This window comes from Gambusia affinis, linkage group LG07, assembly GCF_019740435.1.
Source record: "Gambusia affinis linkage group LG07, SWU_Gaff_1.0, whole genome shotgun sequence".
NCBI classification, from domain to species: Eukaryota; Metazoa; Chordata; class Actinopteri; order Cyprinodontiformes; family Poeciliidae; genus Gambusia; species Gambusia affinis.
Window position 1 is genome coordinate 21,888,517 of NC_057874.1, and position 15,292 is coordinate 21,903,808.

The 15,292-nt window shown below is 37.6% G+C and overlaps 2 protein-coding genes across 3 annotated transcripts; both read left to right on the forward strand.

Annotated features, from left to right (window-relative positions):
- The first annotated feature begins 556 nt into the window (after window positions 1–556).
- On the forward strand, window positions 557–6,732 carry lmod1b (leiomodin 1b (smooth muscle)). The gene is made up of 3 exons (XM_044121988.1): window positions 557–1,050; window positions 3,538–5,208; window positions 5,281–6,732. The coding sequence occupies exons 1-3, from the start codon at window positions 781–783 to the stop codon at window positions 5,305–5,307; spliced, it is 1,968 nt and encodes a 655-aa protein (XP_043977923.1). The 5' UTR covers window positions 557–780; the 3' UTR covers window positions 5,308–6,732.
- Window positions 6,733–9,397: 2,665 nt separating this feature from the next.
- timm17a (translocase of inner mitochondrial membrane 17 homolog A (yeast)) lies at window positions 9,398–14,301 on the forward strand. Of its 2 annotated transcripts, none has more exons than XM_044121990.1 (6): window positions 9,398–9,498; window positions 11,227–11,326; window positions 11,606–11,669; window positions 11,902–12,030; window positions 12,162–12,272; window positions 13,431–14,301. In XM_044121990.1, exons 1-6 carry the CDS (start codon window positions 9,473–9,475, stop codon window positions 13,505–13,507), a joined length of 507 nt encoding a protein of 168 aa, XP_043977925.1. In that variant the 5' UTR covers window positions 9,398–9,472; the 3' UTR covers window positions 13,508–14,301. The 2 variants fall into 2 exon arrangements, with proteins under 2 accessions (XP_043977925.1, XP_043977926.1); XM_044121991.1 differs by lacking the exon at window positions 9,398–9,498 and adding an exon at window positions 9,550–9,649.
- Window positions 14,302–15,292: the final 991 nt, after the last annotated feature.

Here is a 15,292-nt window from a genome sequence, read left to right on the forward strand (position 1 = left end):
AAATCGTTTTAATGCCAGTTTATGGACATAAGTCCCTGAAAAGCACATGCTCAGTTTAACTACAAGAGTTTGAAAAAGTCATTAGATAGTTGAAAACAATCTTTTATTAGAATCTTTGAACTGCTTTAAAATTCACAATTACAAATTGCTTGCTTGGAACTCATTGTCGTTACAAATACACAATTTCTCAGAGATGTGTAAAAACATCCTTAAATAGCTGGTAGAAAACAAATCAGTAAAAACAATCATTTAGTTGATCATTTGAGTTGGATTTATATTCCAGCTGGATTTAAGCTAAAGTCTTATCATTAGACTAAGCTATAGATTCTATCCATATGCATCCAGTATCAGTTTTAGAAAAATGGCCCAAATGAAACTATGAAATTAATGTTAAAATTAACTTAAATAAACAGTGACTGGTCCGCTGTGTAAACAGAAACTGTGTAATAGGAAGTCTTAGAATCTGCTCTGTAAACTCCAGCCCTTCCCATTACCTTTAAAGGAGAATGTACCCTGAACTAAATATGGACATGCACTTTAACTGGATTTCGAAGAATGTCCCAGCCTCACAGTCCACTTTGATGATGGGAGCCTCTTGCAGTCCATCACTGGTACCCCTCACTGCAGCACTGAGTGCAGGATTGATGCCTTCGCTGGCTTTTTGGTGATCAGGATCCAGCAGGACATATTGGAATATTGTAGAAGAGCACCATCCTGACCAAAGAGTAAAACGTTTACCCTGTGGTGCATTAAGTTATTCTGGAGAACTCCAGGCCAGAGATGTCCAGGCGAAAGGTGAGGGGACTGACCTGTACAGGTCGGCAGGTCAGTGAGGACCCAGATCTGGACAACCTGCTCTCCACTCTCTCCCCTGAGGAGATGGAGGAGCTGGACAAGGACCTGATGAGTGTTCCAGACATCAGAGCAGAAGACGGGAAGATCATCGTCACCCAGGGGGAAAGCCACCCAGCTCTGAGCAATAACATCCAGGACTCGACAAAACGAAGCTGCCCCAGAGGGAGGCTCGGTCAGAGAGAGCAGTCATTTGAGGTAGGAGGGAAGTGAAAACTTTCAAATTATCCAATGTGAATTTAAATTTCAAGGTAGATTGGTTTAATTTAGGCAGTGTTTACAGTAAGATAGAGTTTTAACGGTCACTAATCTTGAGGCAGCTGGGCCTCGTGTGTCCTGAGTCCATCAACTCAAAAATAGTGATCTCCCCAAGGTGACCTGTGTGCCAGGAAAAACTGTCTTCTCCTCTGAGGCTCGTTTGCATTCACACTGTGCTCCTTTATCATAACCATGACCAGAAGAGCAGACCCTGAGGAAGTTCTTTTTCTGACAGCTACAAATGTTTTTGACAGCTGCAGAAGGTTGAGGAGCAGCATTTCTGTCAGTCTGTGTATTTAGAGAAGAAGCTCTCCAGTCTGTGACACTGCGGAGATTCCTAATTCCAGCCTGATGGAATTCCTCGCTTGATTGCTCCTATGCTCTCTGCCTTTTAAGGACACGTCTGCCAGGGCCGCGGCCACACGCAGCAAAGCAGTTGGAGGCTCACAAATCAAACACTTAGCAAGCTACTTGCTTCAAACATGTTCCTGCACTGTAAAAAATTGCTTCCCTGTTCTTTTGCTGAGTTGAAACACATCCCCCTGGGTTTGAAGGAGTATGTGGATGGAGAGCAGCTTTAAAAGCGATCCACAACAGTGCCTGACTAATATATACCCCATGAACCTTTTTGCATTTTGTTGCATTTCAACCAAGTATTTCAGAATTTTTATTGGGATTGTATGTGAAGAATCAACACAAGGTGGTACATAAATGTGATATACCACTGGTTTTATGTTTAGGGTCATTGAAAGGAGGAAACCCAGTTTCAAATCTTCAGTTTCTTCCATTTTCTTGTGTATTTATCATCATCGTCCATCTTCTCAACAACTCTTACCTGATTCTCTGACCCAGTTGAGAAAAGTGATGCTGCCACCACCATGCTTCAATATACAGGGTTAGGTTACCTCCAAATTAGTGGTGCACCAATAAATCAGCCTTGATTTCCTTCATCTTGGGAGATTTGTGGTTGGCCGATACTTACATGTGAAGCCTGTCTTATTCACTGATCTTATCTTCCTTGGCAAAGGTCTAAAAATCAATCATTGTCCTCTTTTTCTCTCCCTTGAGAGAGGGTTGACAGACAAACCCACCAACCAGGTCATGTCAGTACATTTGTAGTTAACAGTAGTCACCTCACTGCTACCAATTCAGCGACTTTCTTGTTACATTTAGCAAGATTACAAAATTAGTATCAGTGAAAATCGGAATTGGCAGGTTTAAGCTTTTTATAGATCGGTAATTGGTGATCGGCCAGACAACTGCAATCGGTGCATCCTTACTCCAAATATATTGTTTTGCATCAAGGTACTTTTTGTGAGGAGTCGAGAAATTGGAAGAGCAGGGGAAACAGCATTTCCTTCCAAATGCATGCTGTGTGTTCCCCACCTGATTTGTAGACTGTCCTGTATTGGTTGTACTGTAGGTTCCAAGTTCTTTATATTTTTTAGATAAAATAATAAATTGTCCAATGCTTGAGCTATTGTTTCTCCATACTCCGATACACCTAAGCTAATTCCACTTCAATCTTAAGACATTATCTAATTGGTAGATGGTGCCCATTTGTGTCAAATAATTGTATAAATTCATGTGTTCTCTGAAGGTCTCAAAGATTTCTTGTAGAGCTCTAACTAACAAACGTCATCATTAAGTATAAGGGACACATCTGTCAAGAAACGTTGTGAAATGCAAAAGAAAAATGGGCAAAAACTGTAAAGTTACAAAGATATCAACATCCACTTAAACTGACGCTCAGGAAAGGTGTGTAATGATCTGAGAAGCAACCAATAGGCTGACAGTAACTGTGACTACAGAGGTACACAGCTCAAGTTTGGACAACTATTCTATTAATAATAATATTTTTACTTTATGTGACAAAGTTACTGTTTGAGGAAGTTTTAAGAAATCCTGTTTGCATTTACCCAGATCTCAAGAGTAAATGCAAAAAATCAGAAGAAGTCCATCTGGATTAGACCATAATTTAACTTTCTGCCATACTCTGTGTGGAGAAAAACTGACAAGATGCATCAAATTGAACACACCGTCACCATGGTGACAAAAGGTGGCGGTAGCATTATGTTATGAGTGTTCTTTCCTTCAGCAAGGAAGATGATAGGAGCTAAATACAAGACAGTTCTACAAGAAAACCGGATACGTTCTTTAAAAAGTATTGGCTCAATGCATATGCATGCTACTTGTTCCAGACTTTTATTAGTTTAAAAAACACTTCACTTTGTGTCGGTTCAGTACATAAAATCCAGTTAAAATACACTGAAGTTTGTAGTTGTAATATGACAACTTAATTTAAAGTTTTCCAAGTTCAAAAACTTTTAATTAATTTACTAGGGACTGCAAATGCAACCTCAAACTCTAAATCAGTGAATTATTATGGAATTACTTCCTTTGCACTCACTGTTCATCCTTCTGCAGGGAGAACCAAAGAAAGAGAGCCGCAAGCAGGAATACCTGAGGAAGATGGGCCTCAGCCAGGAAGGCGACGATGATACAAAAGTAGGGGTACGAAGACGGTCTAGTGTGACGACTGACAGAGATGCCAAGATGGAGGACAGAAACAGCAAAGGATCTGAAAGTGTGAAGGAAGAGCGAAGCTGGCGTTCGAGTAGATACAGCAGGAGGGTCGAGAGTGATGCAAAGGAGGATCTAAATGAGAAAGAGAAATGTGAGGATTACAGGTCAAAAGACAGGAGGGAAAACAGAGAAAGCACAGGAAGCAAGACAAAGGAAATGATCTCCAAATTACAGGAAAAAAAAGATGAGAACAAAGAGAAAGAAAAGAGAGAGGACTGCAGGAAAAGAGATGATAGTAAAACCAAAGATATCATCTCAAGGCTCCGTGAAAAGAGCGAAAAGGATGCTGGAAAGGAAAGGGAACAAAAATTTGAGAACATCCGGACACAGGGGCTTGTCTCGAAAATGGTCGAGAAACAGGCCAAAGCACCTGAGAGCCAATCCCAAGAGACTAAAAAAGCAGAAGGTAAAAACAAGCCTGAAGCCAACAAGCTAGCTGACAAATCTGAGGAGCAGGTGACACAGAACAAGGCAGAAGTCAGAACAGACAGGGAAGAGCTGGTTAACCACAATGAACATGTGAAAGAGAAATACAGAAAGGTCAGTACTGATATGAAAGCCGAAGAGAAAAAGGAAAAAGATGACACTAAAGAAAGACTTAATAATGCAGAGGAAAAACCAAAACTTGGAAACTGTGTGGCCAAAAACAGCCCAAGTAGCAAGACCAAGCAGGAGGAAGAGGAAGATGAAGACTCAAGCATGTTCGATGAGCTGATGGAGCAAGTCCATAGCAACGACCCCTCTCTCACTGAACTCAACGTCAACAACTCGGAGGTCATCAAGGCAAAAACACTCATCGAGTTTGCACAGGGCTTGCACAGCAACACCCACGTGAAGACGTTTGCGTTGGCCAACTGTCGAGCAGATGACCACGTGGCTTACGCCATCGCTGCCATGCTGCGTAGCAACAAGACCATCACCAGCATCAACCTGGACTCCAACCATCTCACCGGCAAGGGCATCTTATCTCTGATCCAGTCACTGCAGTACAACGCCACGCTGACGGAGCTTCGATTTCAGAACCAGCGCCACATATGCGGCGGGAAGACTGAGATGGAGATGATCAAGATCCTGAAGGACAACACCACACTGCTCAAACTGGGCTACCACTTTGAGTTGGCAGGGCCGAGGATGACCACCACCAACATCCTGAGTCGCAACATGGACAGACAGAGACAGAGGCGCCTGCAGGAGCAGAAGCAGGCCCAGGCCAACGGTGAGAAAAAAGGGACCCTAGAGGTGCCCAAAACAGGAGGTGGAGGGTCTTTGAAGAGTTCGCCAAAGTCTTCCCCAAAACCCTCTCCAATTCCTTCACCCATGCCTTCCCCTAAGCTGACTCTCAAAAAACGAGCTGGAGGTTCTGCTCCTCTACCACCTCCTCCTCCTCCAGGTGGTGGACCGCCTCCTCCTCCACCTCCCATGATGGATGGAGACCGCTCTTCTGGTGGCAAGAACTCAAGGGACCAACTACTAGCCTCGATCAGAGGAAGCAACATCAAGCAGCTAAAGAAGGTAGGAGCAGTATGAGGTTTTTATAGGTAGATCAGCTCATTCCGATAGACTCACATTTTATTCTCCCCACAGGTGCCAGTACCAAAATGGCTGCAGTAACACTTCCTGATGGAAAATTCAGAGGACATAAAGAGAGGGAGAACACACATCTCATCACAGGAGATAAACGTCCTTGATGAAGAACAGTGCATCAGGAAGGAGGGGGAAATGTGAGCTTTTTGCCCTCTTTGAGATTTCTCCCCCCAAACACTGGACCAAAGGGACTCTGTGGAGAATAAGTGATGCAGGTCCCTACAGAAAGTGCCATGAAGTGTTGCCTTTTCAGTTCATATTGATGCTTTTGTTGCACTATAATATATGAAGCTGATCATATAACATGTTGGTGTGTGCAGTGGATTTCACAGGTTTACACAGCCTTATTAAAATTGTATTTTTTTGTAGAAAAATAAGAAAATAATGAGAAATCATTTCAAATTGTTTTCCACTTTTATTGTGACATAACCTTTGCAAATAAAATGAAATCAAACTTTGGACAGAATATGGATCACGTTTATAGATGTCTACAAAATACTAAATAAGTACACACTAAACAAAACCAATATATAAACAGAATATTTTATTTAAATTGCATCAAGCTGTCCACCTCCATTGCAAAACTTTAATGATCTACCAGATTGTCCACAAATGTACTCCTTAACACAGATATATGATAACATGTCACATTAAAGGTAGTAAACATTTTGAACTGATCCATCATGGTCTCTTCTTTTTTATTTACAAATAAATCCAGTGTATTTAAAGAGGGCTCTGTAAACCTCTATTTGATCCACTGTATATGAGTTAAGTTGAGTGAGGCGGGAGCATGGGATGAGTTTAGTTTCAAATAACTATAAATATATTGCTTAAATAAAAGTTTATCACTGATGTACTGAACATTAATTTGACCCCTTATTTATTAGTGGAGGACCCACAGCTGTAGGTGTGTTCAACTGGGTGGAAATATCAGGGAATTAACAAACACAGAACAAACCTTCCGCAAATCTGAATACCAAAACTAAACCAAACAAAACAAGATCATGAACACCTTTTTATTTTTTGTGTCATGTCTTTTTTAAAAACATCTCAGACAGTCCAGAGAAGTCCTAAAACATAATGAGGGATTTTTACAATGGAAATAATTGCATATTGCCATTTATCAGACAGAGTGAATGGTCCTATAGTGTCTGCTATATTTTATAGAGAATCATTCTAGCCTGGCTGTTTTGTTATCTGACTAAACTTTCTTTTACTATTGCTTCATGTCTTAACCTTTTACTGGTTTAAACTTTAATCTAAATATCAGCCTGAGCAGAACTTGACACTATGTGGCGAGCTAAAGTCAGAGCTATCTGAAGATAAACACACGCGTCTCTTTACACATGTGTCTTTGACAGAGCCTGTATGCCTTTATGAAAAGATTCTGGTATGTTTGTGAGTGTAAAAATATGTCTGCCTGATGTATGAAATAAATATGAATGAATTTTGTGTTGTGTTTGATACATTTGAGCTGTTTTTTAGTCTGCATGAATCCACCTTTACAAAAGAATCCCATGAAAATCACACGTGGTTCACACAAATTTTACATGTGAATGATGTGAATCACATGTGAAAGCACATGAATACGTGTGATTTTGGAACGTGAAAACGTGATTTTTTTGGTGTGATTTTCACATGTGGAAATGTGTGAATCACATGTGGAAATGTGTGATTCACATATGAATCACATGTGATTTTACCACGAAACGTTCCAAAATCACACGTATTCATGTGCTTTCACATGTGATTCACATTATTCACATGTAAAATTTGTGTGAACCACATGTGATCACATGTGAAAGTCACATGTGATCCACATGTGATTTTCATGGGATTTTTTTGTAAGGGCACATATTGCAAAACCTTGGAGTTATATTTTGTCACATCACAACAAGAACAGACTTTGCTACATAAAATTAGGAGACAATCCTAATTTCTCCTAATTAGGAGAAATTAGGAGAAATTAGGAGTTTAGTTTCAAATTAGGATTTGAAACTAAACTCAAATCCTAATTTCTCCTAATTAGGAGAAATTAGGATTGTCTCCTAATTTCAAGAAACAAGAAATTAGTCATTTGAAATGAATATAGTCATTTGACTATATTCATGAGTCAAATGACTTTTTTCATAAAGAAAAATATAAAAAGCATGCCATTTCTTTATATTCAAACATCTAAGTGAATATGTTTGAGAGTCCATTGTATCTTTATGGAAGAAGAGACTAATGTTTGAACATGTTCTAAGTTGGATTTGTCGGAAAATAGTTGAATATCACATTTTAAATCTTCCCACACATTCTCAATTGGATTTGAGTCTGGACTTTGACCATTTTAATAAATGTTTATCTCAGCCATTTCAACTGGCTTTATGAGCTACTGTTGTTTTTCTGAAGTCATATGGATCCTCTGGGACGTTTTCTTAAAGGACTGACCAGTATTCAGCTCCAACCATGTTCTCATCAACTCTGTATGATGGCCACCTTGTTCCACATATTTGTTGTTTGGAGGCCAGGGTTTTTTTTTCCACAAGTGTGAAATGGAGAGCTACAACCTTGAGGGTGCTAGCATCAGTGTTATTGCTGTGTACTTAAAATGACTTCACAACTCTTTAAATTTACTGCATTGTTTTAAAAGCAGGTAGCAGAACAAAAATCAATCTTTTTTCCCCCTTCTTTAAATAAAGCAAACACATAGTCTGCAGCATTGGTCTTTAAACATATTTACAATGTGTCTGTAACACTATTCATATCATCTGTAAATTCCCAAACACTAATGCATGACATTTGCTCCTTATCTTGCTGATTGTATCAGTCATGTAAACAGCATGAATTATTTTCTATCTGAATTGTCTGAAATCCAGAGGGCTTGGAGGAGAAGAGGGGAACAGCAGCAACAACAGCTCAGTTTATCTCTCCAAACCCTTCCTCAGCCTCTGTATCCATGAATTGACCGTATTTGGTCATTTCTCAATGAGGGCTCGCTCCTTAGAACCATTCCTTTCCCCCTTTCTAATAGTGGGCAGAAGGCCAGCTGTGTGTCTGGGCTGTGGCTGCTCCTCTGACCAGCAACACTCACATCGGATGGAGGAAAAAAGGGGAAGGAATGAAAATGTTGAGCTTACTGACTCAGAGCCAGCAGAGGGGGTTCCAGAAAATATAGCCATCATTTTAAAAGGGTGGAAAAAACTTAGCTATAACCACAATGTTACATAGATGTAACTACTTGAGGTTCGACTTTGCAAATCCCATTTATGCTTTGTAAAACACTTGAAAATTGATATGAACAATAAGCAAATTGCTGATTATGTGTAAAAACATGCATCAGGCTTGTCTAACTGACCTTCTGCACTGCTAAAATAAGTTAAAAAAAAAAACAGGAAAGGCATGAAAGCATTAATGATGTGCATGCTGGATCAAATAGAGCAGCTTTTCAAACTGATGCAGTGAGAATAGATCTGGTTAATTTTAAATTGTTGAACCTTCTCACCTCTGCAGTGTTTATTTAATGTTTGAATTACTTTCAGCAGTATAAATTCTGATAATAGACATGATTGCCAAGGTAAGCAGATGCTAGAATTTAATTATGCTTATATTATGGACTGATCAATGAAAACCAGTTTAAATACAAATCTTTTAAAGTGATGAATATATTTGTTCACATTCTTTCAAAAGAAATCACACATGCAATAAAAACACACTGTGTGTGCATTTCTTTAAAAATCTTATAAAGAAAAGGCTCCAACAGTTTTTACAAATGGAGAATAATATTCACTAATTTCAAAGATGTGCTATTTGGTGAAAAAAATAGCATATATCTGATGAATTCCTGTTTCTATTAAATCCAGTGTTATGTGTTTTGCTGAAAAACATCACAACTCTTTGAGGATACTGAGATAACATGAGGTATATGATACAAATTTCCCTTTCGGATTAATAAACTATTTTTGAATTGAATTAACTATATTTAATTAATCTGTATTACTGAGACACTCTCTGAAATTCGTAACAAAAAATATTAACTTGCACAATTTTCAATTTTTCTGAGTTGTAAACTGCAGAGTAAACCCGACAATATACACATTTACTCGATAGAGGGCAGTATTCAATTTCAAAGTTGGTTTACGATTAGCCAATCAAAATAGAAAAAAGACGAAGGAGAACTTACGTCAGGGGGGAACGTCGAAAGAACAAAATGGAGGAGTATGCTAGAGAACCATGGTGAGTTTTAAAACAACAAAAACATTGTTTTAGTGACGTCAGCTAAAAAAAACATGATAGTTGCTTAAATTTGAATAGGACCTTGTTCTGTGTCTGTCGTTGTTGACAATGTTACCGTCTGTAGGATTTATGAAACATCTAATCAGCATCGGTAAGCTGGCTAACATTAGCTGTAATGCTAACACCCCATAGCAAATGAATAGGATGAGCGTGCTAACACCAGCTTTCATGGCTAGAATCACGTTGTTAGTGACCTTGTCGGCTTTTTTGCCCACATGTCACTGTAAAACATTTAGTGACTAAAGAGTAACAGAATGTGAACAAGAAACTGCACATCGTTTGCTTTTTCTTGTTACCGCTAATATAAAAGTTGCTGTTTGAGTTAAATATTTCAGTTATTGTTGATTTAGCTGTTGGACCAGCTAGCTAGCCATCTCCATGCTAACTATCCATGATTACACAAGAATGTAACAGGTTTATTTTTCGGTGTATACTTGACTTGAATGTAAATGTAAAGGGAGGTTTAAATCCGGATTTGGCGGCGTAGAGTTTTAGATCACCTTTATGTAGAGAAATGTAATCATAGTTGTGACAAAAACTATACCTATTAAAGCAAGTCTGATGAATTAAAGGTTTATTTTCTTAAACTTTTAAAATAAAAACGATCATTTAGAATTTTATACTTATTTTCCCTCTATGGTTACAGTTTATAGCTACTAGTTTAGAATTAAAACGCAATCTAACTCGAACATTAAATGTTCGAGTCAGATTGTCACTTATATCACCGTAAGGGGATATTGGCATTTCAAATCAGTTGCCTCTGTTATTTATTGCGAATCAATAATTATTTTAAATTATACTGGTAAAATAAAATGTTCCAATCAAACAATAGCACAGAGATATTTTTTTTCAATTTTATTTACTTTTTTCTTGTTCTTTAAACAAAACCACTAAGGGCTTCACCTACACGGGTCTAAATAGTTAGGCTCCTGATTATATGTCATCTATTGACTGAACTTGTAGCCTCTGTGCTTTGTGGCTTAGGGTTCTTTATGAATAAACATTCTTTACTTAAAAAGGACATCATTTAAGAAAGGTTTATCTGTAATATTTATACTGTTCTTTTTTTAAATTTGAGGAAGGTTTGACAAGTATTTTAAAATTATTTAAATATAACAAAATACATATATGCTATAAAGAAAAAAATACAGAATGCATCTTCCCTAAGTTGATCTTTCTGTTCTCTGTGGATTGAAATTACGGTAAATCAAACTAGTGTCTGTGAAGCAATTTTGGTTAAGATTGTTTTAGAAAGTGGAAGAGCAAAAATTTGACTCAAGCTTTTTGCACATTATTGCCCTGTTGTTGTTGTTATTATTAAATAATTGTATTTAAAAATAAAATTGCTGTAGTGTAATTTCCTATTATTGTGCAGCAGTCACTGTTTGTATTTAGCCGGTGTTGTTGTGGTCTTCTTGGATGTTATGCCTGGAAACCTTGAAATTAAGTTGTTGTAGGCTGCTCATGTAAATGGTTAATTTTCATGCATTTTAGTTTCATAGAGTGGTGAGATTAAGCTGTTGGTATTTTTAATCATATTCCCCAGAGTGTCTTTGTGTAATTGACACAAACAGCATCTCAGATAATTTTTAATATCTGAGATGTTGTGACTTCAGACTCAGAATATTTCATATTTATTATATTGCTTACTTTCTTTCCTTCTTTCAGCCCCTGGAGAATTGTGGACGACTGTGGTGGCGCTTTCACCATGGGAGCCATTGGAGGAGGAATATTTCAGGCAGTGAAAGGTTTCAGAAATGCACCTTCGGTAAGTTACCAAGCTACAGTATGTTACAGACACAAAAAAGCTTTTTGACACAGAAAGTGTCAAAAAAACCAGCACTGGCATCAAACACACTGGCCTTGTGGCTCTGAGGCTTGTTCAAGGATACTGTGATTTATGAATAGGGCCTTGGTCTGTGTTTATTTGAATTGAAACATGGTCATTTCGACTTTTAAAGTTTTGTTTTTCCACTTTGTAGTTTTTACCAATATGAGCTGAGAATCGTTTTCCACTAATCAGTGTTATTGTTGCTCTTGTTTGCAGGGGATGAGCCACAGAATGAAGGGGAGCTTAACTTCCATCAAGACCAGAGCTCCACAACTAGGGGGTAAGAATAAATACCCCAAAACAAGTTGTTCTTTTATAAACATTGTCTGCAATCTAGTTTCTTTTTTATCACTAACACGTTTACAGTTCAGCTTTTCTTAACTGACGTCATTTTCCTGTTGTCTAAACTGCTTTAAGGTTTTGGTTTTTGTTGCAATCAGTTGCAATCATGTAAATGGTCAGTCAGTGCCTTCAGTTTTTTCTCTTTTCTTTTGTGTGTCTGTGTTTTTCAGGTAGCTTTGCAGTGTGGGGAGGCCTCTTCTCCATGATTGACTGTGGTTTAGTAAAAGTGCGAGGCAAAGAGGATCCCTGGAATTCAATAACAAGTGGGGCCATGACAGGTGCAATCCTCGCTGCCAGAAGTGAGTACATTAAGCGGACATTTTAAAAATGTCAGATTTTTTTATTTTGCTTTTAATTTTATATCTAATTATTTTTTTATGCATCCTGAACTGCAAGTTTCTTGTATTAAAGCTGTTTCTTGTGTCCACAGACGGACCAGTAGCCATGGTGGGCTCAGCAGCGATGGGCGGTATTCTGCTGGCTTTGATAGAAGGTGCTGGGATCTTACTTACAAGGTTTGCTTCTGCACAGTTCCCAACTGGTGAGTAAATCGTTACAAGTGCTCTCCAACATTGTTGGAAACTCTCCAACATTGTTTAACATTGTGCGTAAAATCAAGTTTTAGATGGGAAAATACCTGAATATAAGCGTCTGTATTCCAACTAAAATGTCCCTCTGGAAGATTATTTTGATGTGAACTTTAGAATCACTTCAGCTTGCTATAATATGAAAGATGTTGTTTGATTTGGCAAAGGAAAAAATGTTGCCTGCAAGCCAGCTTTACTTCTGGTTACTCATCACCTGACGTGTATGTTTACTTTACTGTAACAGAGTTAGTAACATCCCTTCCTGGTGATACAGCTCAAACAAAACAATCTCTCGTCTCCAGGCAAATGGAAACAGATGTTATTAACAACAGGTTTATGATTAGAATTATGTTCAATGTTCTTATTCAGTCCAGGGAAATAAAATGCCGGCCAACCAAATATTTTATTTATTTGTTAAGACATTGATAACACTGTAAGAGTTGACAAACCCCAGAAAACTAAGGTTGAATTACTCCAGCAATAATGTAAGGTTATGACAGTATTAGAAATTGGAGGGGAGTTAACTTCTCTGACAAATTTTCACTAAGAACATTTGAAAAAGGTATGGTTTTTGTTGATAGTGATACATACTATCACTGTGTATTTAATAATAACATTTTCTTTCTGAATACATTTTCAAAAAGAAGAATTACAATTCTGGATTAAAGAAAGCAATTTTTTTTGTTAGTGAAAGGGTTTGTAAGTTTAGAGTTTTGATTTTACAGCCTCTTTTTTATACCAACTTTAAAAATGAAAGCAACTGTGTCATTAGACAAATATTGATTATAGCTGTAGCATGTTTCCAAACTTGATGAGTATTATTTCACAGTAATGATATATACATATATTTCAAATAACGGCAATTTTGAAAATGAAAAATTAAATGTACTTTCTTAATCAGAATTTGAAAAAGAAATTTAGGCTAAAATAGGTTAATTCTTTTTTCTAATTTCCAATATCTAGAGTACAGAGTGAAACCATCATACGATAGTGATTTAATGAATGGCTTTGACATGCAGTGTGCTCAAACATCTGATTTGATGTTTGTTGTTTCAAACTTCCTATCGGCTCCCACATTGCTCTCATATTTTATGTTTATTTTTCCTCCTCAGGACCCCAGTTTGCCGAGGAACCTTCCCCTGCTCCCATTCCCACCTCTCCCTTCGGGGACTACAGACAATATCAGTGAGAGGGCCGCACTCCCCTCTTTTATCCACTAGATCTTTTTAAATTCCTTGCTGAAGATAAAAAGAAGAGATGGAGGTGCAGACTGTCATCTTGTTTTTCTGTTAAAAACTACCCGCTGTCATGACCTCATGATCTGTTACAGGGAGCGAAGGACGGAACTCATCTTCATTTTTTTCTTTTATGAGACATACAGATCTGCCTTTTGCCATTTTGCCATTGATTGATTCTCAGCTTTTTCCCATGTATCTGTGTTGCTCGGAACAGCGTTGGGGTGAAAGCTGTTTATTTGTGACGATGAGATGCACTTTCTGCTTTGGTATGACATGCATATCCTTACAAACGAGCTGTGATGGTGTTGAATCTCAGAAAACACATCACACATGAAACATAATGACATTTGTAAAACGTAAAAGAAGTTTGGCTTGTATTCAGTTATGTCAGTTTTTTTGTTTTTGCCTTTTATGTCATATGCTTGAGTTGGCCGGCAACTCTGTGCTGGCCTTCCTCTTTTATTCGGTAAAATAAGGAAACGTTTTTCAGAAACAGATCCATTTCTGAAATAGCTTGTTTTTGGGTGAAATATTTATTTTAGACTGTAAAGAGTTGTATCAAATTGTTCTGTTTTCTGTGATAGTAATTTTTCCATTCAACACAGTGCGTGAAATACTGCTAAGGGCAAAGAATGGCACCGGCAGTTCGTTTCAAGAGAGCAACTCAAGCAAGGGATTGATGTGTAATGTATTAAATCTGTATAAAAGATTGTACAATGGTACAATAAAAATATTGATTGTTAAATGTTTGCTGTACCATTCAGTTTTGGGTCAGGATTCAGTTGTAACATGTTACAATTTTGGCCTGCTGCCTAAGCAGGTTTCAGTTTATCCACTAGAGGGAACTCTTCTAAAACCACCAAGACCAAAATCTCTCTTTTTCCCAACTGGGCATCTTTTTTGTTAAAGTTGTACAAGTGACACATGAGGGATCAATTCACCTGCATTTTTGCATGGTTGTAGTCCTGCATTTTGCATGCGAAGGACATTTCGAAAAGTGGATGTTAAAGGATGTTGGTTAGTGTCTGAAACATCAAAAACAGAAATACCTTATTGTGAGATTGTTGTGTAATCTCACAGTAAGGTACTTATTTTTGTTTTACTTGTAGAAGATGTATTGAGGTTTGTGATAATAATTTGAGAAATGTAAGCAGTTTTAGGGCTGTGAATATTTTCGAAACACAGTGCCTGCTTAGAAAAAGTAAATGTTTACTGTAAAGAGAAGACCTGAGACTGCTGATACTTGCTGTATTTCAGCTGGACAACCAAATATAAGTTCACACTAGTTCTGGAAAATGTTTATTGGTATTTCCCACAACTAAAAATAAAACAAATAATGTGATATAAATATATTTTAAGGACATAGCTTTTTTTAAGAAAAAAAATCCTGCTTAGCTAAAAGTGCATATGCATAAGAGAGGATTTGGCTTCTTTAAATGTAATTAATATCATTTTACCATTGGATTTTTACATTTTTTTTTAGACTTTTTTCTTTTTTTTCTTCCATTGATAGAAACCTCAGCGAGTTTAAACAGATTTTTACACAGATCCCTTCCAAAACCAGTTTGGTGTATATTTCTGACCATTGTCCAGCGGGAACACCCAGTTTGGTTAAAATTTCCATCTGCTTTGGATAATTCTCCAGCATCACTGGCAAAGAAATGTAGCTTCACCATGATCCTGTTACCACCGTGCAGTTTGTACTATATTTTTTATTTGCTTAACGTTTTTTAAAA